The 27,980-nt window shown below is 34.8% G+C and overlaps 1 protein-coding gene across 1 annotated transcript in view; it reads left to right on the plus strand.

The window, feature by feature from the left end:
- The window catches only part of CNTN6 (contactin 6), a 232,932-nt gene that overhangs the window by 176,706 nt on the left and 28,246 nt on the right, over window positions 1–27,980 (plus strand). Inside the window, exon 11 of the mRNA XM_060021501.1 lies at window positions 12,801–12,928. Within this exon, the coding sequence (XP_059877484.1) occupies window positions 12,801–12,928 (128 nt within the window). The remainder of the gene's footprint in view (window positions 1–12,800; window positions 12,929–27,980) is intronic.

The raw sequence follows: 27,980 nt of genomic DNA on the forward strand, positions 1-27,980 counted from the left end.
TTCAAACTTCTCCATTCTGTTTTGCACAACTCTTTCTCCCATTGTGTTTTCAATCGGTTTGCCTCCAGTTATTTTGGGAGCATACTTTTCAAGATATTTCTTTTAAGTCCTATTTTCACATCTTTTTTGTCATTTGCTAACTTTATAATTTCCTATCTTTTCTTTTGATTTGCTTGGGCTGTAAGGCATGTTAGCATATGAATCTGTTTTAATTCCCTTTTGTGTTTTCTCAGGCATCCTAAAATACTGCAGCAAATGCAGACACTTTTCTTTATCTTTCCCTTCTTCTACTGAACAGCTAAATATTCCTCTTAGGGCTCTTTCACTGGATTAATTTAGCTAAGCCCTCCATCTGATGCAGTTTTGTTAATGTTAAATCACACTTCCTTCACATTTTATGGGAATCAGCCTAGCAGCACACTCTTTGGCATGCCATCGAAATAAAGAAACATCATGACACCAAATAATTATGTTATTTAGCAAAGGTTCTTATCTGGCATCTCCTAATTTATGTCACAATTCAGTTGCCCTGAAACTGTTTTTGCATTGTATGTCAGCCACTACAAAGCCGTTGCTTAAATTATTTGTGTATATTAAAGGAGGAGTCACATTTTGATGAATTCTAAGGTCTGAATATCTGATGCTTGATTTCTGCTTTGGAGTTTAGAACAGCTGAACCAAAGGCTTAACTCTGAAACATTTGGCTGTTCACACCAGTAATTATGCATTAGGCATAAAATGCAACCATAGAAACCAGGAATTTTTTAAAAATTAGACACTGGCAGCAGTGATGTTTTTATTTCTATGCAAACTAAAATGTGTTTGAGTCCATTTTTAATCTCCAGGTAATACTTCTAAACAATCCTTTGCTAGTTAAACCCTCTCACTTAACTGTATAATGACCCTCAAATCATTTTTGATTAATCAGTTCATGACAAACATATCTTTAGCTATTTAATCTGATTAATATTCCTTTAGTCCATTACAAGTAGTAAGAAAAAAGGGCATGCAGCCATGCATGCTGTGTTTTTCCCCTAGGCACCTGAGAAAAACGTATTTTCTGACAAAACATAGCAAAATTGAATTTATTTGTGCTACCGATTGGTGATGCCACACCATGTAGGTTTTTAGTTTCTTTACTTTTCCTACTCCACTCACATCCCATTATACATATAAATTTAAACACACTGTGCCTGATGTTACTCAATACAAGAGACCAAAGGAACACTGTTACTTCTTTGGAGCTAGGGAAGAGGCTAAGGAAATACAAAGGATTTAATAACTGTATTTTCTGTAAATTAACTAAATAATCAGGAACCCCCCAACAGGGTCCATATTACCATAATAATTTAAAAAATTTATTAAGTACTTTATTAAAACTTTAATTTCATGATTGGAACTATATAAAAGAATGATTAAAATCTGCTCTATATCCTTTTAGCAAGGATAAGCAAGCCTTGTCCTTGCTAAGACTGATTTGAATGTATTTCTTTACCTCAATTCTTGTCCTACTTTATATGGCATCAGCAAACGAACTGAAAGTCACTTAGCTAAATAAGCATCATGTTTATATTTTTAACTAGCTTTTACTTTTTTAAAAAATAAATTTATTTATTTTATTTTTGGCTGCATTGGGTCTTCGTTGCTGTGCACGGGGTTTCTCTAGTTGCGGCGAGCAGGGGCTACTCTGCGGTGCACGGGCTTCTCATGGCGGTGGCTTCTCTTGTTGCGGAGCATGGGCTCTAGGCACACGGGCTTCAGTAGGTGTGGCACACAGGCTCAGTAGTTGTAGCTCATGGGCTCTAGAGCGCAGGCTCAGTAGTTGTGGCACATGGGTTTAGTTGCTCTGTGGCATGTGGGATCTTCCCGGACCAGGGGTACAACCCGTTTCCCCTGCACTGGCAGGAGGATTCTTAACCACTGCACCACCAAGGAAGCCCTAGCTTTTACTTTTAAACAAAGAAATTATTTGCCTGAGTGATTTTCGGTAAGTTTACTGAATTTATTGGTAATGGTAATAAATATACATCTGCACCTAGAAAGAGAAGACTAAAGGTTTTGTGGCATATACAAACAGAAAACACGTATTTATTTAGTACCTACGAATTATAGGTATTGGTGAAAAATACAAAACACATAAAGAAGAACAGCTACCATTTGCGATTACTCATTATCCTCTAGGCTTATCTCAGCATTTTTAATACATTTAAAAAAATTGATTCTCAAAACAAACTGATGTTATTACTACTGTTATTCCCATTTACATGGAAATTTTTATAGAAAGCAAGCGCTTCCAAAGGAACAGAGCCAACAAGAGAGAGCCAGAACACAAAGCAAAAGCAAGCTGACTTCAGAGTTCATGGTCTTAAAACCCTTATATCACTTGACACCTATATCACTTAAGCAAAAAAACCTTAGCTTTTACAGTCTATTTAGAGAGTGAAAACTTGTCTAAAAAGAAAATTATGACAAAGGAGCAAAGGCAATACGACGAAGCAAAGACAGTCTTTTCAACAAATGGTGCTGAAGCAACTGGACAGCCACATGCAAAAAAAAAAGAAAAAAAAGAATTTAGACACAGACCTTACATCCTTCACCAAAACAAAACAAAACAAAACAACACAAAACTCAGAATGGATCACAGACCTAAATGTAGAACAAAAAACTGTAAAACTCCTAGAAGATAACATAAGATAACTCCTAGATGACCTTGGGTAAGGCCATGACTTTATAGATACAATATCAAAGTCCGATCCATGAAGGAAAGACATAATAACCTGGACTTCCTTAAAATAAAAAAAAAACAAAAAACTTCTGCTCTGTGAAAGACAATGTCAACAGAACGAGAAGTCAAGCCACAGACTGGGAAAGAATATTTGCAAAATACACATCTGATAAAAGATTGTTATCTAAAATATGCCAAGAAGTCTTTAAACTCAAGAATAAGAAAACCAACAACTCCATTAAAAAATGGGCAAAAGACCTTAACATACACCTCGCCAAGTAAGATATACAGATGGCAAATACACATTTGAAAAGATGTTCCACAGCATATGTCATCAGGAAAATGTAAATTAAAACGAGATACCACTACACACCTATTAGAATGGCCAAAATCTGGAAGACTAACACCAAATGCTGGCAAGGATATGGAGCAACGAGAACTCTCATTCATTGCTGATGGGAATGCAAAATGGTACAGCCACTTTGGAAGACAGTTTGGCAGTTTCTTACAAAACTAAATATATGGGCTTCCCTGGTGGCGCAGTGGTTGACAGTCCGCCTGCCCATGCAGGGGACACGGGTTCATGCCCCGGTCTGGGAAGATCCCACATGCCGCGGAGCGGCTGGGCCTGTGAGCCATGGCCGCTGAGCCTGCGCATCTGGAGCCTGTGCTCCACAATGGGAGAGGCCACAACAGTGAGAGGAACACGTACCGAAACAAAACAAAACAAAACAAAAAAAAACTAAACATACTCTTATCATACAATACAGATATTGTACTCTTTTTTTTTTTTTTTTTTTTTTTTTTTTTGCGATATGCGGGCCTCTCACCATTGTGGCCTCTCCCATTGCGGAGCACAGGCTCCGGACGCGTAGGCTCAGCGGCCATGGCTTACGGTCACAGCCGCTCGGTGGCATGTGGGATCTTCCCAGACCGGGGCACGAAGCCGTGTCCCCTGCATCGGCAGGCGGACTCTCAACCACTGCGCCACCAGGGAAGCCCCAGATATTGTACTCTTTAATGTTCACCCAAAGGACTTGAAAACTTATGTCCACACAAAAACCTGCACACTATATAGTTTATAGCATCTTTATTCATAATTGCCCCAAATTGGAAGCAACCAAGAGATTCCTCAGTAGGCAAGTGGATAAACTGGTATATCCAAGCAATGGAATATTATTCGGTGCTAAAAAGAAATGAGCTAACAGGCCATGAAAAGACATGGAAGAATCTTAAATACATATTACTAACTAAAAGAAGCCAATCTGAAAGGTGCTTGCAACTATATGACATTCTGGAAAAGGCAAAACTTTGGAGAGTAAAAAGATCAGTAGTTGCCAAGGGCTGGAGGAGATAAGAATAAACAGGTGGAACACAGAGAATTTCTAGTTCAGTGGAAATATTTTGTATGATATTATAATAATAGATACATGTTATTATATATGTTCCCAAACCCAAAGAATGCACAACACCAAGGGTGAACTGTAAGGTAAACTATGGTCTTTGACTATGACTCGTCAGTGTATGTTCATCAGTTGTAACAAATGTACCATTCAGGTGGGGAATGTTGGCAACAAGGGAGGCTATGCATATGTGCGGGTACATAGGAAATCTACCTTTCTCTCAATTTTTCTGTGAACCTAAAACTGCTGTAAAAAAAAAGTCTTAAAGGAAAGTTCAAACTACAAGGCAACATAATGATTCAGATAATGATTCAGTAGAAATCAGGATCAGAAGACCTGCATCCTTGCTGTAGCTAAGTAAGTTATTAAACCTCCCTGCATATGAGTTTATTTATTTTTTTAAAATAAAATATCTTAATTCCCTGACCAGGGATCGAACCTATGGACCCCTTCAGTGGAAGTGCAGAATCCTAACCACTGGATCACCAAGGAATTCCCCATATACGTTTACTGATGTGGGACAAAACTGTTAATTTTTAATATTTGGGGAGACAGAGGGAGTACTGTGAACTGCAGTGTTTGAGAGGATGGGTGTGATAGAGAAAGCTACATATCTTACTCCAGTTTCCCTAGGACACAAAACTAAGAGTGAAGCAGGTTAATACAGGCAGCAATGCAGGATCATATCTTATTACACTAGCCACTGACTCACTTTAAGCCAAGGGACACACAACAGGTAGGCTGGCATCAGTTAGTCATATAGACTGTCTCCAGACAGAAACTACTTGGGAATAAAAAGACTTTGGAAGGAAAGAAAATGGGATTTATCTGCTGGCTGCTCCTTTGCCAGCGGGGTTGTATTATCTGGACCTTTGGCAGCCAATGGAACAAAGAGAAGCTGAGGAGACACATAAGGTGTGTCTGAAACGGTGAAAATCAAAGTAGGCTTGGGAGGATGGATGGAATTCAGACAAGTGGATTGGAGTGTAAATCTTCTGCTAGATACTTGGGGAAGAGACTCTAGGCTTTCATCTGGCAAGTCTCTGAAGGATGTGCTCTAACAAATATTTGCAAATTATGAACATTTGTTTTCTCTTTGGGAGTTACACAACTCTTTACTGAAAAGAATATTTGTGCTCTTTCCTAACAGGCAGACAAAATAAAAGATAACATATTTAAGAATTCCTTCCAAAAATTTTGTTGAATTTTCTGGTATGTGTTTCCCCTTGTTTAGAACTGATTAAAGATAAAAAGTGTATTGTTCTTTGCAGAAGATGATCTACACCATTTTGTAGAGAGACTAGATTTTATTTTCTGTGCCCATTCAGTCATCTCTGTCTTGAGATAGCACTTCATTTTTATTGTCTCTATGTTTTTATCTTTTTTGTTATCTCTTTTTTTGGGTTATCTGTTGCGTTTTTTACTACTCTGATGATTTTATAAGGAATAATAAAATACATTTTAATAATCCAGTGATTAAACCTTTAAATGTTCCCTGTACAGAGGTGTGAGATATTTTCTGTATATAACTGCTATAGAGCTGTTTACAATTATTGATATAAAAAGATAGAAAAAGAACCTTTACTTTGATTTAAATGAGGAAGCTTACGTATTTACTTGTTTGTAGATCACTTTTTGTAGCTTGTTAAAATAAGGAATTTTTAAAAGATAGCTTATTAAATTACAGTGAGATAAGCATAGATATTATACCTTCACTATGCCAATCAGGTGCTAAAATTATTAAAATGTAATGTCAATATTTGATCTAAAATGGATTCCAGGAAGGTAAAGTGATACAGCCACTATGGAGAACAGTATGGAGGTTCCTTAAAAAACTAAAAATAGAACTACCATATGACCCAGCAATCCCACTACTGGGCATATACCCTGAGAAAACCATAATTCAAAAAGAGTCATGTACCAAAATGTTCATTGCAGCTCTGTTTACAATTGCTACCACATGGAAGCAACCTAAGTGTCCATCAAAAGATGAATGGATAAACAAGATGTGGCACATATATACAATGGAATATTACTCAGCCATAAAAAGAAACGAAATTGAGTTATTTGTGGTGAGGTGGATGGACCCAGAGTCTGTCATACAGAGTGAAGTAAGTCAGAAAGAGAAAGACAAATACCGTATGCTAACACATATATATGGAATTTAAGAAAAAAAAAAGGTCATGAAGAACCGAGGGGTAAGACAGGAATAAAGACACAGACCTACTAGAGAACGGACTTGAGGATATGGGGAGGGGGAAGGGTGAGCTGTGACAAAGCGAGAGAGAGGCATGGACATATATACACTACCAAACGTGAGGTAGATAGCTAGTGGGAAGCAGCCGCATAGCACAGGGAGATCAGCTCAGTGCTTTGTGACCGCCTGTAGGGGTGGGATAGGGAGGGTGGGAGGGAGGGAGACACAAGAGGGAAGAGATATGGGAACATATGTATATGTATAACTGATTCACTTTGTTATAAAGCAGAAACTAACACACCATTGTAAGGCAATTATACTCCAATAAAGTTGTTAAAAAAAAATAAAAAATAAAATAATAAAAAATAAAATGGATTCCAGTGGGACATTTTACCTAAAACCTAAATTGTGCAGAGCCAAAATTTATACATAGTTTCCTACTTCTTATCTAACTCATTTTAATCCAATCTATTTTACATTTTCTAGATATCAGTAAAATTAAACTGTCAATTAAAATTTCATGGTCTACAGTATTATCTTTAGACAGAAGTGGAAGCAATACTCCAGTTAATAATCTAACTATAAAAATAGAAGTATTGCTCTAGTTTCAGCAATATGAAATTGCAGTTGTCCAATGTCCTAATTTCTCTGAGTTTAAGAAATTTAGCTATTCCTAATCTTCTATGTCCTCAAATTTTGTGTTAGGCTATGGTTAATAACTAAACAAAAAAAAATCAGAGTCTTCCTCACTTGCTATTCATATGGGGTCCACGTAATATAGATCTGTTTTTTCTCTATGTAGGTAAATCAAAATTTGGACATACGTTAGATTAGTTGTAGTGATAAACTAGATGTGAATGCTAATATCTATTGTATTTATGAAGCTTGTAATGAATTGGTATCATGTCCAACTTAGGAAAGCAAGGGTAAAAATATTCGACATAGTCTTGAGACTAATTCCTTAGAATGACACAAAATTTGACACACATGTTCCAGGTAAAAGACTCCTATGAGTTCACTTGATGTCGTAGTCTATCTTCCTGATGTTTTATTCACAATAGCTCATCAAGTAGAAGGCAAAGGGTATGAAAGTAGAAGGCAACTAGTTAAGGCATCCATTACTTTTGTTTCTGCTTTATGCTACTAATGTTCCCTGACAGTGGGAAGATTGAAATGTTGGATGTTCAATCACACTACATAGTCTGCCTTCAACTTATCAGTTAACCTTGAAATGTTTACATATGTTGGTGGCTCAGTTTTCTACATTTTCTGTTTTCTAATGTGACTATAAAATCTCCCAATGTCACTTGACTGTCAGACACAGCTTGTAGTTCTGAATTTCCACCATTTTAATGCCCAAATGCAATTAGAAGAATAGCGTGATACGTTACAAATGCTAACTACTAATTTTTCTATTGTTGAATGGTCATAATATATCTATACATGTAAATGTCTTTAAATTCTAATTATTATGTAACATTTTAAATGAAATGCCTTAATTTGTGATTTAATCATCTGAATAGAATACTAAGCTTTGGTAATTTGGGGGAAATTTTTCTATTTGATTGTGTGAACGGGTGAAATATTCTAATTAAGTGGATATTTGAGAATAGACACCAGAGAGGAACAGTGTTATCACTGAACTGTGAAATGATTATAGAGGAAGAGTTAAAGTGCAAACATACATACACCGTAAGTCAAGTGTTAGAACTTGGTGACACCAAGGACTGATAACCATATTGTAGTTAAAGCCACAAAACATACTGCTGAGTCCAGTCAGATGAAAGTGTTTTTTAAGACATCAGGCAGGAGTAAGAATCAAAGTGAGAATTGAAAATGCTGGTCCAAGTCATGGAGAAGAGCAAAGACCAAAAACCAGACTCAGCAAAGAATAAGAATAAGATTAATAGCTAGCATTTAATTAATTCAATTCTTATGACAACCCTATTTCCATTTCTAAAATAAAAATGAGAGCAAGGCGGATCGGAAAGATTGACTCCACAAGTACAGACACGAAGTGGCATGAATTCAACGAAGGGTCTTAGGCAGTGAAACGTAACGCTGGGAAAAATCTTCTGGCATTCGGCTCCTTTCAAAAAGCCTGGCATATACCTCTCAGGTCCCTTTGTTCAAACTGAATTGTGACAAAACACTTCCTTCTTTCCCTGTTGTTACTGCTCATGGAGTTACAGAAGTGCTTACATTCTTTGGCAGAATGAGAAAATGTTTCATTAAAAACCTACTTATTGATGGCTAACCAGGAGTAGGGCACAGACAGGGCTGAGCATTTTAAAGAGTTTATATCATTTACTCCTCATGACTCAGTGACAAAGGTAATATTAATATCCCCATGTTACAGATGAGAAAGCTGAAGACTCTTGCACAGTTGAGTAACTTGGACCCAGTAATACAAATATTAAATATTAAGGCTCAGATTCAGTCACAAGCAGTTGACCCCAAACTCCACTTTTGCTAATAACTGTACTACATTATTGCATAGGACAGTATAAAAGAAGAAGAAAAATAATCCTTAGTATTAATATTGCCATCATTATTACCTCATGTTTATGGTTAAAACTCTCTCTCCTATAGTAGGGTAGATCAAACTCGCCTTTAAGATTTCACAAACGTTTAGAACTCTGAGGAAATGTGCATATATGCACACACACAAATGTTCCATAACATTTTGGGGAGTTACTGGATTCCCTGAAGGTCAGATTATAAACCTCCATATTAAAGATCATTCTATGCAAATACAATTATATATATATGTTATATGTGCCCAAATTTGTGCTCTAAGTAACTATATTATTAGTAAATTATACTTTGTAAACTTGAAGTGAAAGAGCCCTTCTTAAAATAAGTGCTTCCTGGTGTAAAGAGAAAGCCATGGTTGGAATCTTGGTGCTACACTACCGAGTGTGTACCTTAAGGTACCCACTTCTTTCCATGCCTCCCTTTCCTAACTTGTAAAATGGGAATGATAACAACAGTACGCCCAGAGGTTTACTTAATAAGTCAATGAATTGACATTTATTATACACTTAGTAGAGGACTTGTGCAGAGTCAGTTTACAATAATAGTTCACAACCTGCTTGTGTTTTGACCAATGAGTTTAATCGTGAAAAAGAATATCCTCGATACTAACATTCTCTATTTCTTACATACCTATTGTAATATCTAACATAGTCCCTGGAACACAGTAGGTATTTAATAAATATTTGCTGAATAAATTTAGAAGGAAAAAAAGTTTGGCATTGTTCTATTTGTAATCAGACTTAAAATTGCTATTAAATTTTTAGAAGCCTTACCATATTCCATGGTACCAGATATTTTCATATATGCTTTTATGATCTATTGTCTATTAGCAGTGTAATCTCAGCATTAAGTGCTAATTTAAATGTATATCTGTATTATATGTAATCAATCACTTCACTGTCTTTTGCTTTCTTCTCTGTAACTTATATTCTGTTTGCTAATTATTTATGCAAATTTCCATTTTTATCACCAGAGTGTTTTCTCAGTTTTTCAGTTAGCCGAGCATATCTATACTTGTGGCTGTGATTTGTTTTTAAATACCAGAGAGTCTTGTATGAATAAAGACAACATTTTAATGTACTTTATTAATATATCCTTTCGAACCCTCCAGGTACTCTTTTAAAATATCTTTTAGAATATTTCAAAAGAAGGATAGAAAAAGTCAGTTTTTATCTTTCCCTATGAATGTTACCAAAACTATCAATTAAAATGTTCCAGTAAATTTTTACATGTGCATCCTTCCCTATCTGAAAATGTCAATTGCTCAGTTTTCTTAATACAGTTTGATGTTAATTGGGTGTTATTTCTTTTTTTTCTTTTAATAAATTTTACTAAGCTGCGTTTTGATATGTGAGAGAACTGGAAATTCTCACTTTTCTTTAATAGTTTTTAATTATTCTGCATAAATTTAGTGTTATGATTAGATAGTCTGAGACCATCTACACTGTTAAAGATTAAGTTTTCTTTTTATATTTTAACATCTCTTATTAATGAAAAAATAGTAAGTTGAAATATTCATACCATTTATTATGTTATAAAATCTCTAATTATAGTTAAATGTCTGGCTTTCTATATCCTAGGGCACTAGGGAGAATTACTTTTTTAATCATCTAGTTTTAATAAATGATCCATTGGCTTGGTTACTAGTTTGGTTATTTTCATAAAACATTTAAATCTAAGATATTTTATTCTTTTGCACATTTTTGCATATTGATCTATGAAAACAAAATGGAGTCTTGCTTACACATAATCTCTATAGACTAAAGTTTGATTTATAATGAACTGAGCAATGTTCTCCAACTTTATTGTGCATTCTAATTACTGAAAATCATGTTAAAATGCAAAGTTTGATTCAGTAGGTCTGGGATGAGACCACATTTTGAGAAGCAAACACCTAAGACCATCTTATGGGCCTCTAATGATGACTCAGCAGATATTTCTTGAACGTCAGAGTCAACATGCAGAATTATTTACTACAAGTGACACAAAGTGATGGCTCTGGAAAGAGCATGAGCACTAGAGATAGTTATAATTTTCAATCCATTCTTTGATGCTTATTAGCTGCTTAATCTTGAGCAGATTTTAACTTTTCCTAGTCTTAGTCTGTCTTCTTATTATCTGAAGCTTGAGAAATGTCAATTGATTGACTAAGATTTCAAAAGAAATAATCAGTTTCAATGATGACGATTTCAGTTCAATTTAACAAACATTACTGAACATACACAATGAGCCTGAAAAGGGTGGTGGACTTAGGGTAATATTAAACCACAGTTTACATGAATTGTCCTTTTCGGAAAGCTAAGTGAAAAATTATGACATATAAACATTGGCATTACTAGCTGGGAAGTTTGTCTGATGGCCTTTAGCTATCAGCAGATACATATTTCTTTAACATTTAAAATGTTTTTTCGCCAAAATTTAATGTTTCTCTGTTGCTTAAAATTCTTAGTTATTCCTAAATTCTAGAGGTAAGTGATGTACCCAAATGTTTCTCATATCGACCTCTTCTAACTGAATCAGGTGAAGAATTGTTTTTGGCCAGAAGTTTGCTGCATACTGGAACAGCTTTGTTACTGTGTCAATAGCGGTATGATTCGATTGTTAGTATAAACAGGGATCAAGAAATCTAGACATTTCAGAAATTAAATAAGATGTCAAATGTTCACTGTTCGGGAATACTCGAAGAAAATGACTTAAAAGAAATCTGATTATGTGCCATGGAACATTCTAAACCCAGATGTGGCCCCTTCCCCTCACTTGACAACAGAATATGGAACTTGTCACTGATAATAAACCCAACATCATAAGCTGGTTTCACACAAATTGTACTTGGCTGATGTTCTCTGTGTTTCAAATTGGGTAATTAATTATATTAGCTACATTTCCTGTAATACACATATTAGAAACAATGATATGTTTGCAATGAAAGAAATACTGTTTTGTTATTGTTAATGGATGTGACATGCATGCCAACTCTCTTTCCTTTCATTCCTTTAAAACCATTGTCATTACAAATGAGTTTTCACTGCTTATTTTTCTGCAACTCTGACTACCCACTAGTGTTTTTAGAGCTGTGTTTTTAAAAAGTCGTTAATTAAATTTATAGGACGTAAAATCGGGCACATTGTTTTGTTTTGTTTTGTTTTTCATTTTTTGTCTCCTTACTAAAACATTTGATGATGATTTTGTCAAGAAACCAATCTTAGGGGTTCCCTTGTTTACGACAGTGCTCTGATGTTTGCTTTTGACTATTTCTGAGTTTCAGAGAAAATTTCATACGAATCAGTTTTTGAAAGATTGGAACTTCTTAAATTCAGTCTGATTCTTGAAGCCTTCATTCTTTTTACTTCTCTCTTCCTCTTTTTAACGGGACAGGCCACATAACGAGATGGCCTGAGCCCTCTGGCTATGGAACCCCATGGATGGTTCCTTCAACTCACTAGCACAAGCAAATATTGTCATGGTTGAAAACCCTGTTGTTTGGTAGCTGAAAGTCCTGAGTAAAAACTGGTCTATAAAGCTGCAGAGTAAACAATGTGAAAATTGGCTTGCGTTTCTCTAACGCCAAGTTTGGTTTTCACCAGAGTTCATTTTTCAAAATGCATAGTAACTAGTTGTGTTTGTTATTAATCAAGCAAATGGGCATTGTAGCACCAAGCACTCATTTGATTTTTAATGTGCATTGAAATCAGCAATGATAATTCAAGTTACGGCAAAATAATTATCAGTACTGTGTCAGAATAAAAGCAAATGTCATTTATTCTAATATGTGGATTTGCAGATTGCTCACAATTAAAAGCAGGATAATAGGAAAGGAATACATTCATATTAACAAATGCACCCATGGTTTCAGTAATGCTTTAAAATGAAAATAGGTGGTTAAGACTTACCAGTTTTAACGAGCCTTACTTATGTTAATTATACATTTTCTTTTTAGAGTGTTTATCCTGAAGGATGGCAGCCTCAAGATACATAACGTTACCAGGTTGGATGCCGGATCATACACTTGCATAGCTACAAATCAGTTTGGTGTTGCCAAGAACACTGGCAGCCTAGTTGTAAAAGGTATTTTACTGTCTTCATTTGTGCTTGATGAACATTGGAGATATGTATGCATATCATGACCTCTATCACAGTGTCAACCCTGTATTATCATATTGTATATGTGAAATGTTTGATTTCACATTTTATTTAAGAGTTGTGTTCCCATATTCATTAATAGCATGCTCACTTCGCCGGTGGAATAACATGGTAGATGTGAATACCTTGGCAGTTGAAAAGCTGTCCAGCGGGTAATTAGACAAAACTAAAACTTGAACTAAAAATTTTGGATTTCCACAGATGCCTCAGTGTGGGGAAGCCATGGACATTTTGTTGACGTCAGTGGGTAATATTTTTTTTGTGAAGTTTCCTTCAGAAACTCATTTTGTGTAAAATTTTTACCTGGATGTAAGGCTGCCCAGTGCATAATGAGTTCATTTCTTTCTATAACTCTAAGAACATAATTAGTGAAATGCAGACTCTCTTAGATTCACCTTAATAAGCAGTTCTTTGCAAAGAAAAAATATTAAAACATTAGTGTCCATTTGAGTTATTATTAGATTCCCATCACAGTAAACACATACGCTCACACAACTTCAGATGGTAAAAGTGCATACCTTAGTCTTGAGACTTTTAAACTAGTATCAATCCGAATGTAACTACATATATCACCAAGGGATATAATTAGCATTAGATGCATCTACTCCCCATCTTTGCTACTTTATTGAACCTCAGCTCATAAAACTAGTCTGTTTAGGGGGAGCCAGGTCACTTTTATCATTTTATTGCCTCCTGGATGACAAAAATGACTGTCTTGAAAGACAAGTTTGAGCAGCTACTTAAGCCCAAATGATTAAATTCAGCAATTGATACTTTATCATCATTTCTATTAAAAATGAATAAATACAATAAAAAGTAGTTAGCTGCTATACTTCACCTATCCTTTAAAATGTCTCAAGGAAAATAAACACTCATCTTTATCCCTGGAAGATATTTCTTCCAACTTTATCTCAAGCCTATTATATTATGCCAACAATTGTCTGAAACACTCAGGTGAAATGTAAATGATAGAACTTGTATCAAAATTCAACCAGTGTAGCATAATTTGAAAAACTTCACTTCTTTAAGATTGTATTGTCATCAGGTTTTTAAGACAGGTATGGACTTAATGTTTCAAGGAATGTACTGTAGCTATATTTAATAATAGGGAATTTCTCCAGCAAAGTTTTGGCAATACTCATGTACTGAGGAGTGTGAATGCTTTATGTCTGAAGAACTAACATGTCCATTAAGGAAGAAAAACAGAGGAGATTACCTTATTTCAAATTAAGAAACTACAGGTGGTATGCACTCATTTTTACTACAGCAGAAGATTAAAATATGGTAGAGGATAAAAAGGCATTGCAGTTAATTCTTACAGGTATGGAGAAATCCAGGAGGAGTTAAAATATGAAATTTTAAGGATGAAGACATTAGTAGTGGAAACGTAGTTTCTCAAAGAAAGTTTTGGTAGAATACTGGTGATGGGTGAGTAGGACCAATAATTTTCCTGCTAAAATACACTGATGGGGATGCTTTCACCCCAGAGACTAAGAGAAAAAGTTAATAGATTGAGCTAAATGGATAGTTTCTTTTCCTCAAATGTTTCTTTAGCCTTTAGCTAAATGCTGTCTTAATGCTGTCAATTACTAATTAATGGAAGAAAAGTAAAAGGAGAAGACTCACATAAATGTGAGAAACTCAGGAGCAGCTACTAACTTAGCTCTAATTATGGAATTTGGATATTGTAGAGGTGAAACATAGCCATGTTTCTTACTAAATAGGTTCCTAATTCTTAAGATAGAATTAAGTTGATATGTATTTTGGGATATTCCATAAAACACACCATAATCCTCAGGCACTCCACTCTGTCTATGAGTAAGAAAATAACTAAGAATGCTCAGTTAAAAAACTGATATATTTTTGCTTATTTCTAGTGTTTTTTTGCTGGAGCTATTGAAACAAAATTATCTCCATCTACATTCCTGGTCAACTTTATCTTTCCTACTCTTTCTTCTTCTGTGGTACATTTCATCTTCTTACAAAGGATATAATTCACTTATTTACATGTATTTTTTTCCCCTATATTTCCCTTCCTCTAGAAAAGAAGCATAAAGAAGGCAGGAACATCACAAATTCTAGTACAGTCCTGGGAACTGTATGTGTTCAATAAATATTTATTGATTGAGTGAAAGGATCTCACCTCATTCCCCTTAGTTCTCAGAGATAATTTCCATCCTGACTTCCTTGCTCTAAAATCTGAAAGTTTTCAATTTTTCAGGGTTTACGCTTGTTAGAATACTTCACAATAAAGAACATCAAAGGCAAATAACAAACTTGTAAATGCTTTCACTTTCCCAATTTTACGGTTTGTAGTTACATAATTCTAATACATAGAGAAACCCACACTCTGAAAGGGGGGACAAATATGAAAATACATGAAAATCTGAAAGACTTCATGCAGAGAACTCACTGTTCTGGTATTTTCAGCATAATACCAGAGGATGATTTACATATGCAAAAAGGGCTTATGTCAATATGCATGAATATCAAGTTATTTTCACTCATTTATATCTAATAATGGGAAGGAAATTGTGTTTGCTATTTTTAACCTTCATGAAATATCCACGTGCCATTTTAAAGGGATTTGGGGATTTCTTGCTTCTTTGCCATTGACAGTAACCATCATATGCAATATAAATAAACATATACATAATAACACATACATTTAAAAAAACTATATAAACACAGAATGTGTACAGTATGGATAAAAGCATCTTTAGAAACTTTGCTTTATTACTGATCTGTAATGTATAATCTTTATCAAACTGTGGGATTTTTACACAAATACAGTTCTAAGATAAGTCTATCATTAGCATAGCTTCTTAACTAGACTGCTATCTCTAATTCCCTTTCATGTGGGAATGTTGAAGATATCACTGCCAAAACTATTATTTTACAACCTACAAATTTGAAGCTTTAATGTGAGAAGGAATCATAATACTATGCATTGATTCAAATATTTTCTTGACTATTAGGAGTGTAGCCATTTGGCTGTTTGTTAAGACGATTTAATACTTCTCTGTGTATGTATGTATATGTGTGTGTGCACCTGTGTGTGTGTGTTTGCATTTTCTTGTCTATAATGTTCATCTGATTGTCATTATACAGTCAAATATAATTTTATTTCTCAAATCAAAATCTTACAGTGACCTTTCTGGTAATAGGGTGGTAAGGAGCAAATGAGAAATTTCAGTAAAGCTGATAAAACAATCATCTTTCTTTGAATTTACTTATCTGCCTCAGTCATGCAAAAAATGTTGTTGTTAGATAACATGTAAAAAGATAATAGTTACAGAACTAAGATATTTTCCAGCTTAGTTTTTAGCTGATATGGCTTATCTGTGTCAAGAGGATTCTGAAGTTATCTGCACTGTATGTTGGAAATTTCTGTTCCACCATGCGACAGGATAAAGCAATTTGTTATTCAACACAGGGAGTGCAATTAGCACCAGCCTTACCAGAGCCCCAGCAGATGCCCAGTGTAATTTGAGGACATGTTCCATAGGCACAGACAGAGAATGGAAAGGAAAGAGAGTTTAAATGTTTTCATTTGTGGGGACTTAGTAAAATTACAATGTGTACATACGCTAAGAGGTGTATGAAAATCACATAAAAGGGGAAATTATTTGATCTGGCATTTGGAAAATTATTAAAAAGCAGAGTAACAGCAGGCTATAAAAATGATCTTGTTTGCAGGCAACATTTGTTTTTGTTTCCCCACTGGAGAAGTTTTGGATGTCCAATTATAGGCCTCATTGCTTCAGCATTATTTTCAACTGAAATGTCGGAACTTGGAAAAGCATATCTAATGTGCAAATTAAGTTTATTGCTGCTCATTTAGTTGTTTATTCTTTGTGATAGAAGTCTTTATTTTATCAGCATGGAGAGTGGCCTATCCATTTCCTCCAGCAGAATGAGGGTGTTCACTAATATGGTTCTACATTTACTAAGAAAAATATCCAGATAGGTAGATAATTGGAGGCTTTGTGGCTTTACACTGCAGTTTAAAAGATTTGAGGTGTTGAGCCCAGCTGTATCCAGAAGCCCAGCTTCACTGAGTAAACCAAAAATACAATTTCACAGAAATGACAAGACACAATGGAATACATCCATCTTTTTGTAGTGGTTGAAGTCTCCCAGTACTGCTAATACCTTTCCTCAAATATTTAATTCTACATTCCAATTTTCTACAAGAATGAATTAAAACATTTAATAGAAAGAAGGCATTGATTTAAAAATTATTAATGGAAGTATTCTTAAGGTGAAAAAATATATAGTGAATTTTTATACTGTCTAGAAATGAAATTTTCTTCCCCCCTCCAGTATTGAAAATAACGCTGAGTTCTTGAGACCAGAATTCCATAATCTCTTCAAGTATAAAGGAGAAAACAAACAAAAAGCTTTGATGTAAGCAAACACAATAATATCAATATTATTTTATCTTCATAACAATTTAATTCATAGTCTTTTAAAAATGTAGCACATATCACTCAGATGAAATTTCCAGGCATGTTAATAAGCAGCCTTTTTTCTTTTAAATATATATTATACAATATATAATGTAAAGCATGTTATATATTAATTATAATTAATGAATTATAAGTCTGCACTTTTTTATTATGCAAGAAAATTATCACTGAACCTATTACTGGTTAAAATTTTGCTTTGTTTTATTTATTCTTAACAAAAATAGGGGGTGTATAGCTTGTGCTTTATACCAAATAAAGAGGCCAGACAGATGAGTACATACCACTTCTTAAAGAGATGAAAAGCAGAAACTTTGAAATTAGATTAACTAGTTCAATTACTAACTAGCATGAAATCCTAAAGAGTTTGTTTTTGCTGTTTGATGTTGTATTCTTTATTATTATCATTAATTACACTCTATTAAATATACATACTCTGCTCCAGGCACTGTTATAGCTGCTTTATGTATATCATCTCACTGAACCCTCCGAACAACACTTTGAAGCAGATGATCATTAGAAATTAAGGCATAGACGTCTGAAAGTACTTGCCAAGTTCCCTTGTTATTAAGTGGCAGAACTCTTTTTTCCCTTCTTTTTTCCCTTCTAGTAAATTTATGTAATAATACTTACATGAGACACTTTTACATGACATTGTTTAAAGTTCAAAGAAAATAAAACTATAGTAACTTGCAGATATTAGTACTTCCCCCTAAATACTTCAGTTTTCCTTTGTTAAATAGAGTTCAATATTTGTTTACATCTTTATCATCTGAGGTAAACTTTACATATATAATGAAATACATGTCTTAAGTGTACATTTGCTGAAAATTGGCAAAGGCGTACACCTGCGTAACCCCTAACTCTACCAAGATACATTATCATCATCCTATAGAATTTCCCTCATGCCCCTTCTTAATCAATCCCTACCCCCACCCCAGTCCCAGAAGCAAGTACTGTTATGATTTTTTTCTGCCGTAGATTTCATACAAATGCAATCATACAGAATATACTCTTTGGCATCTGGTTTCTCTCACTCAGCTTAAATCACTAGCTGTCAACCTTCTGTTTTTATTAAAAATGAACAAAACTAAACAAAATTTGACAAACAGTAGGTTTAATCTGTGTAGTAAAAAAAAAAAAAAAATCTTGAATTATAAATATCTTTGTCTCCAGTTTCCTTCCCAAACTTGTACACACTTGTACCCTGAGTATTGGGTTAGGAATTGGAAGTTCTGTAATTTTTTTCTTGATTCCAGTCTGAAGCTAAAAGAAGTGATTAGACTCCTCTGTTACTTAGGCATTCTATTTCTAAACCAGCACAGTGGTCACTCAAGCTCTAGTGACATTTTTTTAGGAAAAATGTGTGTCATTACAACATTAAGAAAAAAAACCCCTCAGATGCAAGCTCTGTTTTAGGTCTGTGGATCCTGAACACTCAAGGAAACAGTTATAACTGCCTGGAGGGGTGGGATAGGGAGGGTGGGAGGGAGGGAGACGCAAGCGGGAAGAGATATGGGAATATATGTATATATATAACTGATTCATTTTGTTGTGAAGCTGAAACTAACATACCATTGTAAAGCAATTATACTCCAATAAAGATGTTAAAAAAAAAAAAAAATTCTTTCAAGCCAAAAAAAGGAATGGGGTAGGAGGGGGGCAAGGGGGTGTAGAGGGGAAAAATAATCAAATGAATTGATTGACTCTGATTCTCCTCTTCTGGATTTGATTCTCTCGTTTCATCTACCCTTATCCCAACATAAATGTTCAGAAGAAAACATCTTCTATTAGGTCCTGTAGGCAAGCAAAGTAAAATTTCCTCATTCCATCCCTTTTAAAACTACAGAACACTTCAACCTGTTGTTTTACTACAACCCAGCATAAAGTTACAGTTGGAGGAATGCTATCTATTTATAGGAAATATAAATATGATCCCATAAATAGTCATTGCCTATTATGTATTACTGCTTTGAAAGTGAGTAGTTGGCATATTTAATTCATTAAGCAGAATCTACAGTGCATGCGCTTTTTAAATAGATGTCAGGCTCTGTTTTGATTACTTGTTAATATAGAAGATCTGTGTTTACATTTTACATTATTACTTGCTAGGGAATTTTTCAGTGTTACCTTGCCTGATACTTAGACTTGTTTTCTCATTTAGACAACTCAAATTTTAGACAATTACTTTCTCCAGACAATTCTTCATTTGTTTCTTTTACTCTGGGGCTCAGGGTAGTCTTTTAATATTTGTTCTAAATCATTTAAATATTGAAGTGGAAGATAAATGGGTTATGGTAACTGCAGAGAAACTGTAATATACTGACCACGGTTACTTTGTAAATTGGAATTAAATCATGCTCTGCCTATGGTGGAATATAATATAAATACCAAGTACTGCATGTAGATTTTAGTGGATATACAACAACCTAGCCTACTGCAAGTATATGTACAAAGAGGAAAAATGTATTAATAAAGATTAAAAACTCCTCCATTTCTTGCTTGCCAGAGGTGGGGAATTAAAGACTCTATCACACTGATTTCCTTGTTTGTTTGTTTTCTCTACAGGGTTTATTTCAGAGTACTAGCTTTGATTTTCCTGTGCTTGCTTTTCCTAGAGTTAGTAATTTTCTTGTTTGTTTGCTTAGTTTTTTACGGACTTGGCAACAATTCATCCCTCAGTTCTATCTCAACTTTCTTCCTTTAATATCAATCTACCTTTGTGATGGGAAGCCTGGTTTCCTAAGCACCATACCTTTCTCTTGACATACTTCCTCATTTGGGTAAACTGCATCTTCCTATGGATTTCTGAGAACCAATTTAAGAAAAATGCAATGTTTTTGAGATCTTTCTTGTTTGAAAATGTCTTTACACTATGATTACATTTGATTGATGGTTTAGTTGGAAACAGAATTCTGGACTGGAAATCAGGATTCTTCATAAATTTGGAGATGTTACTCTGCTCTAAAAGCTGAAGCCATTTTGATTTCTGACCTGTTGTTTGTGACATCTTTTCTCTCTCTCTCTCTCTCTAGAAGTCTGTTTTTCCCAGTGTCCCACAATTACATGATGATGTGCCATGGTGTAAATTTATTTTCAACCTTTTTACAGGGCATTTGGTGTACTTTGTCATCCTGGAAACTCGTAGTTCTTGGTCCTGGAATATCTTCCCAAATAATTTAATAATTTACTCCATTTCTTTTTCTGAAATCCCTATTATTTAAAAGATTTCCTAAACTGGTATTCAAGTTTATGCGTGTGTGTATGTATGTATGTATGTAACTATTTACCTATCTACGTATATAATATTGTATTTTATATAATTATATATATATTTAGATATATATAATTTATATACATGCTTATGATTTATACACACACACACACACACACACACACACACACACATATATATATATTTTTGTTTGTTTCTCTCTCCTCATATCCATTTTATAGCTTTGTTGCTCTATCTTCTAGGAGATTTTCTCAACTTTATCTTCCAAACTTTCTATTGTATTTTTGTTTTTGCTATTTTGAAAGAATTTCTAAGTGTCCTTTTATTTTCTGGCCTCGCTCTTTTTCTCCCCCTTCCTCTGAAAATATTGCTTGTAGTTTTTCTAGTTTATTTTTTATGCATGGTCTCTGTTGTCCCAAACTACTTTCTTCTCTTTCTTTGTTTTAATCCCTATCCTTTATTAAGAGGTGTACAAAGATACTTTGTGCATCTGTTGCCTGCTCATATTTAAGAGTGGGTCACTAAAAGTCTTACAGAAAGCTCTGATCTAGTGTGGGGATTTTTGAATGACTGGACTTCACATTTAGATGATCTGGCCAAGATATTTCCTTGGAAAACTCTAAGGTCACTATATTTGGATCTTTTCTTGCAGGCTCATCAGATCCCTAGGAAAATGTCCCTCACCTCCCACCCAGGTTTCCTGCCTGGAGAGCAAAAGCCCAGCAGACAGCACCCTCAGAAGGTTACAACACATGGATCTCAGCCCTCACCCTGTACATGTTTCCTTGATTCCACTATTTTCAGTAGAAGCCCCTCACCCTTAACTGCTTGGTGACCAGAAGTTCAGAGACCCTCTGATGCATATCCTCTCAGGAAAGTAATTTGCTGGTCTTCTTCTGAGATGGGAAAACACTCTTGAGACCAAATAGCATCCTATTCATAAATTCCAAAATGAATTAATTCATAAAGACATGCTAAATAAGTTTTCTCCTCAGCCTTCCCACTGCCAGCCTATGACTGACCTTTACAGTAAGTCAGTTAGAAGTCATTCAACTTCATTCCAGTTCCTCAAATTTTGTCTCCCCTTTTCATCTCTGTTTTGGTGGATCAATGTCTTAGAAAAAAAAAATTCTTTTGGCATCATTTTTTAGATGTTTATAAAGAACTTGAAGTAAATACTATGTAATCAATTATCATCGCCAGGATGTTGTACATCCTATTTTTTATTGTGATTCTATTTTTCTCTGCTAATATTTAGAAGAAGTCAAGCTTTAGCTATTTTTTGCTTAACAAAATTTGTCAAGTAATCTAGAAAGCACAGTTTGGGAGATTATGGATCATGGACTCAAATCTTCCACTTGTACACTAGATATGATTCCCTCTCACATTCAGGGACATTCTCTCTCTCTCTCTCTCTCTCTCTCTCTCTCTCTCTCTCTCCTTACCCCCTCCCTCTCCCTCACTTGTCTTTTTCATCTCTATTATCCCCTCTAATGCATCACTCCCACCATTGTACTTGCATACTGTTACTCCCATCATTAAAAAGCTGTCATTTTCTGACCTTACTTCCCCTCCGGCTACTGCCATATTTGACTTTTCTCCTTTATATCAAACCTCTTTTAAAACGTTGTCTATACGAGCTTGCTTTTTTCAATCTTTCTGGTCAATTCTGTTTTGAATCCATGCAACCAGGCTATTTTCCTACCATTTCATCAATACTGTTCTTAACAAGGTGACTAGTAGCCTCCACACTGTTTTATCCAGCGGTCAGTTCTCAGTCATCTTACTTAAAGTATCAGACTACTGATCACACAGTTCTTGATATACATTTCTCACTTGGCTACCAGGACATAGTATTTTTCAGGTTTTCCTTTAACATCTTGAGTCATTCCTTTTCAATTTCCTTTTCTAGTTCCTCTGAATCTTACCAATTTCCTAAATTTGGAATATCACAGGGAACTGTCCTCGAATTAAAATCTACAAGCTAATTCCCAAAATGATAACCCAGCTTAATTATCTATCTTAATCCCAAATCCAACTGCCAATTTATCTTCACTTACCAATTTACTATATCATAACACTAACCTCCTAACTCTCGCTCCCAGAACCTGCTCCTGCCACAGTAAATCCCCACTATATTAATGACAGCCTACACCGACACTTGCTCAAGCCAAATCCTTGTAGTCATTTTCACTCTTTTCCTTCTTTCAAACCCCATATCCCATTGTCCAACAAATGGACTCAGCATCAAGATATGTAAAGAATCTAACCAGGTCCCATAACTTCAATGACCAAACATTAGTTTAAACCATTACTGTCACTTTCCCAAAGTGTGTCTCTAGCACAGAGATACCCAACTAAGTTTATTTTGCCTCCTAGGGGACATAGGGCAATGTGTAGGGATATTTCTCGCTGTCACAACTGAAGGATCTACTAACATCTAGTAGGTAGAGGCCAAAGATGCTGCTAAATATCCTATAATGCACAGAACAGCCTCCCCACCTCACTCTGAATCCACTTACACATACATGCGACAAAATATAATCTGGCCCAAAATGATAACAATATTGAAATTAAGAGACTCACCCATAGCCTCAAAAGTATGGGCCTCAATTCCATCTTTGTCTCCCTTCTAGAAGCTTGAGTGTTCCTATTAAATTGTCGATGAGTTTTTTGCCTCTGTTATGCAAATCCTCTAAAGGCTCCTCAGTTTGGTGGTGTTTTATTTGCTCAGTATTCACACTGATGTACACCTGGAAGAAAGTAAGGGTTCAATACTAATTAAATGGTTTTGAATAAAATACTGAATAAACAATTAGTATATTTTTATGTTAAGGGTTTCTACATCTGTCCAAAGTAGTGCTCACTTCTTTTTCCAAATGACATTAAGTATCATACTGTTCAAGCTATTATCTAAAAAGCTACTGATAAATGGCCTAAATATTTCCAATCCTACACATAATCTATTAAAAAAGTTAATAATATTGGCGAAACTTCTGTCCTGACTAGTTGAAGTAGATTTATCACACAAACATCGTACCAATATCAATCACAAATAATGTAAAAATATTTTAAAAATAAAAATCTCGAGCAGAAATTTTGGTGTTCTCACAGTGCCAGAAAGAAAAAAGTGGGGCTGATAATCAACCAAATAGAATGAGGCCAGCTAAACAATTCAATCTGGAATCAAGACACCTCAGGGTATGCCCTTAGTAATAAAAGCAGAGCAAAATTGACCAGGACTTAAAATCAATGACTTCAGACTCAATTTGTATCAATTCCTGACTAGATTCTGCTCTTTTTCAATTGCCTGCTTAAAAACTAAGTCTTCTTGGGAAAAATACAACAAAATGAAAATATTTACATTTTGAGCCACAGTGCCTGACATTTCATAAAATGTTACCAAGAATAGCTGGAGCGAGGACCAAATGACCAAAACCCAGGGAAATATCAGATAACAGCAACAAGTCACGGCTGATAGAAATATAGAAGCTATCACACAAGGGTTTTAAAATAATTGTGATTAGTATTTTTCTTAAAAGATGAAAAGATGGAGAATTTCAGAAGAGAAATGGCACGTATTAAACATCAGTTGGAAGTTCTAGAAGTGAAAAATACAAAGGCTAAAATTAAGAACAAAATAGACTGACTTAACAGCAGATTAGATATGGTAGAGAAGAAGATTAGTAAAGAGGAAGATATGTGAATACAAGATATCCAATATGGAGAGGAAATGCAATAGGAAAGACAAAAAAGAACACAAAGAATATATTGTCGATGGTGAATAGGTCTAACATACATGAAATTGTGGTTCCCAAAGGGGCAGAGAAGGGATGTGGGATGACCAGTTTGAAGAAAGATTTTCCAGAGAGCTCAGAAAAACTGAAAATGACATCAGCCATCTATTCAGGAAATCATATGAGCCTTAATTAGGATAAACACAAAGGAAAGTTTAAATAAGCACATAGTAGTGAAAACAAAGGAAAGAAAAATCATCCAAATTAAAAAAAAAACACACATTATCTTCAAAAGAATAACAATGACAATGACAGCTGACATAACAACAGAATTAAGGGAATCAAGAAGACAGTGGAATGACATTTTTAATGGTCTGAAAGACAATACCAATAAAATTCTACTCCCAGCAAAATATCCTCTCAAATGAGGACAAAACAGAGATGCTTTCACCAAACAAAACCTCGGAGAAGCTATCACTCAAATCTGCACTAAAAGAAATACTAATGAAACTCCTATAAACAGAAGGAATGTGGTCACAGATTGAAGAAGAAATTAAAAGCAATGGGAAGAGTTAATATGTTGATACGAGGCTAATTTGAGATTCTGAGGAATTAGGAAGAGGACCAGATTTTAGAAGTTTTTATTTCTAGTCTTCACAAGTTAACTAATGAGAGAAAATATCAGAGACTTTCATCACCTGTTTTAAGTGCTATTTATACACTAGTTTCCTTTATATCAGTATCTTAATAACATTTCCAATAATGTCATAGACAAATGAAGGCAGAATCACATGTTGTACAGAGGGAGAAAGATTTGATGATTTTTCTTAACATTCATCAATCCTCTGATAATTCAGAACCACCTGAGCAGTTATTATTCTGAACAATGACCGTGAAAGATTATCACTCACAGATGGAGATTTCAACTGAGTTAAAAGTACAAAAGAAACAAACAAAAAGTGACCAAAAGTAATATTTTCTGGATGCTCAGGAAAGACTAATTACATGATGGATTGCCATCCCTGGCTTGTAAAAATGTAGCTGGGGATCATGATATGTAATAGAGTGTTTGGCCATTGATACAGGGAACAAGCCACACTTATGTTTAAAGAAATCATGCTTAACAGTTCTGAGAGAAACTTTGTAACTAGTTTTCACGTCTCCTGAGGTGCTCTTAACTAAAGATGGGTTCTGGAAATACCATTGTCTATTCTGACAAGGTGAATCTGAGTCAGGCTATTCATCAAAAGCATTTTATATTTTATTAAGCTTTTCCTTGTACTTCTTAAGGATAGGATTGTTAGATTAAGCTGTTTTCATATGATCTGAATCTCACTGAAACAGACTGAAAAGAGTAAATATTAAAATTCTGTAATTTTATGAACTCTCCATTAACGCATGTCATTCAAACTTAGAATAACCTTCAAAAAGTGGTCGGTCCTCTTCACACTAGAAGCTGAATGGAAAAGATGTCTCCCTATTCTGTATATAAATATTCACTACCCCCATCATTTCCTTTATGTCTTTCTTTTATTATTATTGAAAATTAGAAACACACAGAAAAGTAGAGAAAACAGTACCAGGAACACCTATGTACTCATCAATCAGGGTTGATAATCATCAACTCATATCCAACTTTGTTTCACCTATACCCTCACCTACTTCCCCAACATCCACCTCAAATATCTAGAGGCAAATCATAAACATCATAATTTCTTCTATAAATATTTCAGAATGTATTTTTAAATGACAAGGGGATCTTTTCAACATAACAATAAACCAGTTTTCCTATCTTAAAAAAAATTAACAGGGGCTTCCCTGGTGGCGCAGTGGTTGAGAGTCCGCCTGCCGATTCAGGGGACACGGGTTCGTGCCCCAGTCCGGAAAGATCCCACATGCCGCGGAGCGGCTGGGCCCGTGAGCCATGGCCGCTGAGCCTGCGCGACTGGAGCCTGTGCTCCGCAATGGGAGAGGCCACAACAGGGAGAGGCCAGCGTACCGCAAAAAAAAAAAAAAAAAAAAGATACAGCAGTAGAATGCATAAACAGGCGTTTTGGATTACACACAAACCATTAAGCCACTTTTAGTTTCTCGTGAAACCTCCACAAGTTACAGGATATGTCCGAAGAATGTAACAGTTCCATTGTTTAAATTTACATCTCAATTCAGACTTAAACAGAATGGATTTGTATGAAGAGATAAATCTTTCTAGAAAAGACTGTTCCTTGAGAATCATCAGCTCTAGATGATCTAAGATTCACATTTCAAAATAATTTATCAGAAATTTATTCCAATGTTGTCACAGCCTATAAAATACTCTCAATGGTTCCATAACAATTGCATCAACAGAAAGATCTTTGCAAAAATAAAATATCAAAAAGCATCTGCGATTTTACATTTGCCACGTGCAACCGATGTCAATCACTTAAAAATAAAATTGCTAAAACATAAATTCTGATGACCTAATAAATTTATAGAAAAGTGAGAAAAATCTTATGATCAATCAAGATATAACTTTAATAAAGTATTATTTAATGTATATATAAAATTGAATCAAAAATATATTTTTGCAATTTGTATGTTTATGTTGTTACTCATGTATCATTATTACCCTGTTACATTTTGTAGGTAATATATTTTTATTATTATTATTATTATTTTTTTTTTTTTGGTCCCCTGCATCGGCAGACAGACTCTCAACCACTGTGCCACCAGGGAAGCCCCGGTAATATATTATTTTTAAAGCAAAGTAATTTCAAAGAAAAACACCCCGCATTTTTGTTTCATACTGTGACCCAAAAACTATGTAGCTGGTCCTAAAAACATCTAAAGCTTACATTCTGACTACCACCAACACCAAGCTTCATATTCTCCATGTTCCACTCCTGTTTTACTCTCCAACACTTCTTTCCAGCTAAATGGCTGCCTTGCCTCAACAAACCATTCTTCTTCTTTGCACAGATTCTTTGTAAATGCTCTTGCCTGCATAGTGAATAAAGTTACTTCTCCCTGCCTATTATGTTTACTTAGCTAACTCCTATTTGCCTTTTACTGTCAGCTAAAGCAACCCTTTCCCAATAACCTGATCCCTCAGGATTCACTATTTTAATAGAATCATTTATTTCTAATACATGGCATTTATCACATTTGTAACTATGTATTTCTGAGTATGATTTGATTAACGTCAGCCTCTCATTTTATTCTTAAATCTCTGTGAAGGCAAGCACCACATCATTTTTATTTGGTGCTTTTTTTTTTTCCTTCTCCTTCCATTGTATTTCCGATACTTAGCAGACAGCTGGAATTTGGTAGTTGCTCAATAAATATTAGTTAATGAATGAATGAACTAGTGAGAACATGTAAACATTATAATGAATTATAAATGCTTCTTATTCATGAAGTTTTAGTCATAATTACTATACTACTGACAAACTGTATATAGGGGATGATTTGTCTAATGTTGCCACTTTGTAGTGCCATAAATGGAAGGAGAGGCTTTCATTTTTAATGTTTGAAAATTATTTTAACTGCATGAT

This window comes from Delphinus delphis, chromosome 10 (assembly GCF_949987515.2).
Source record: "Delphinus delphis chromosome 10, mDelDel1.2, whole genome shotgun sequence".
Taxonomy (NCBI): Eukaryota; Metazoa; Chordata; class Mammalia; order Artiodactyla; family Delphinidae; genus Delphinus; species Delphinus delphis.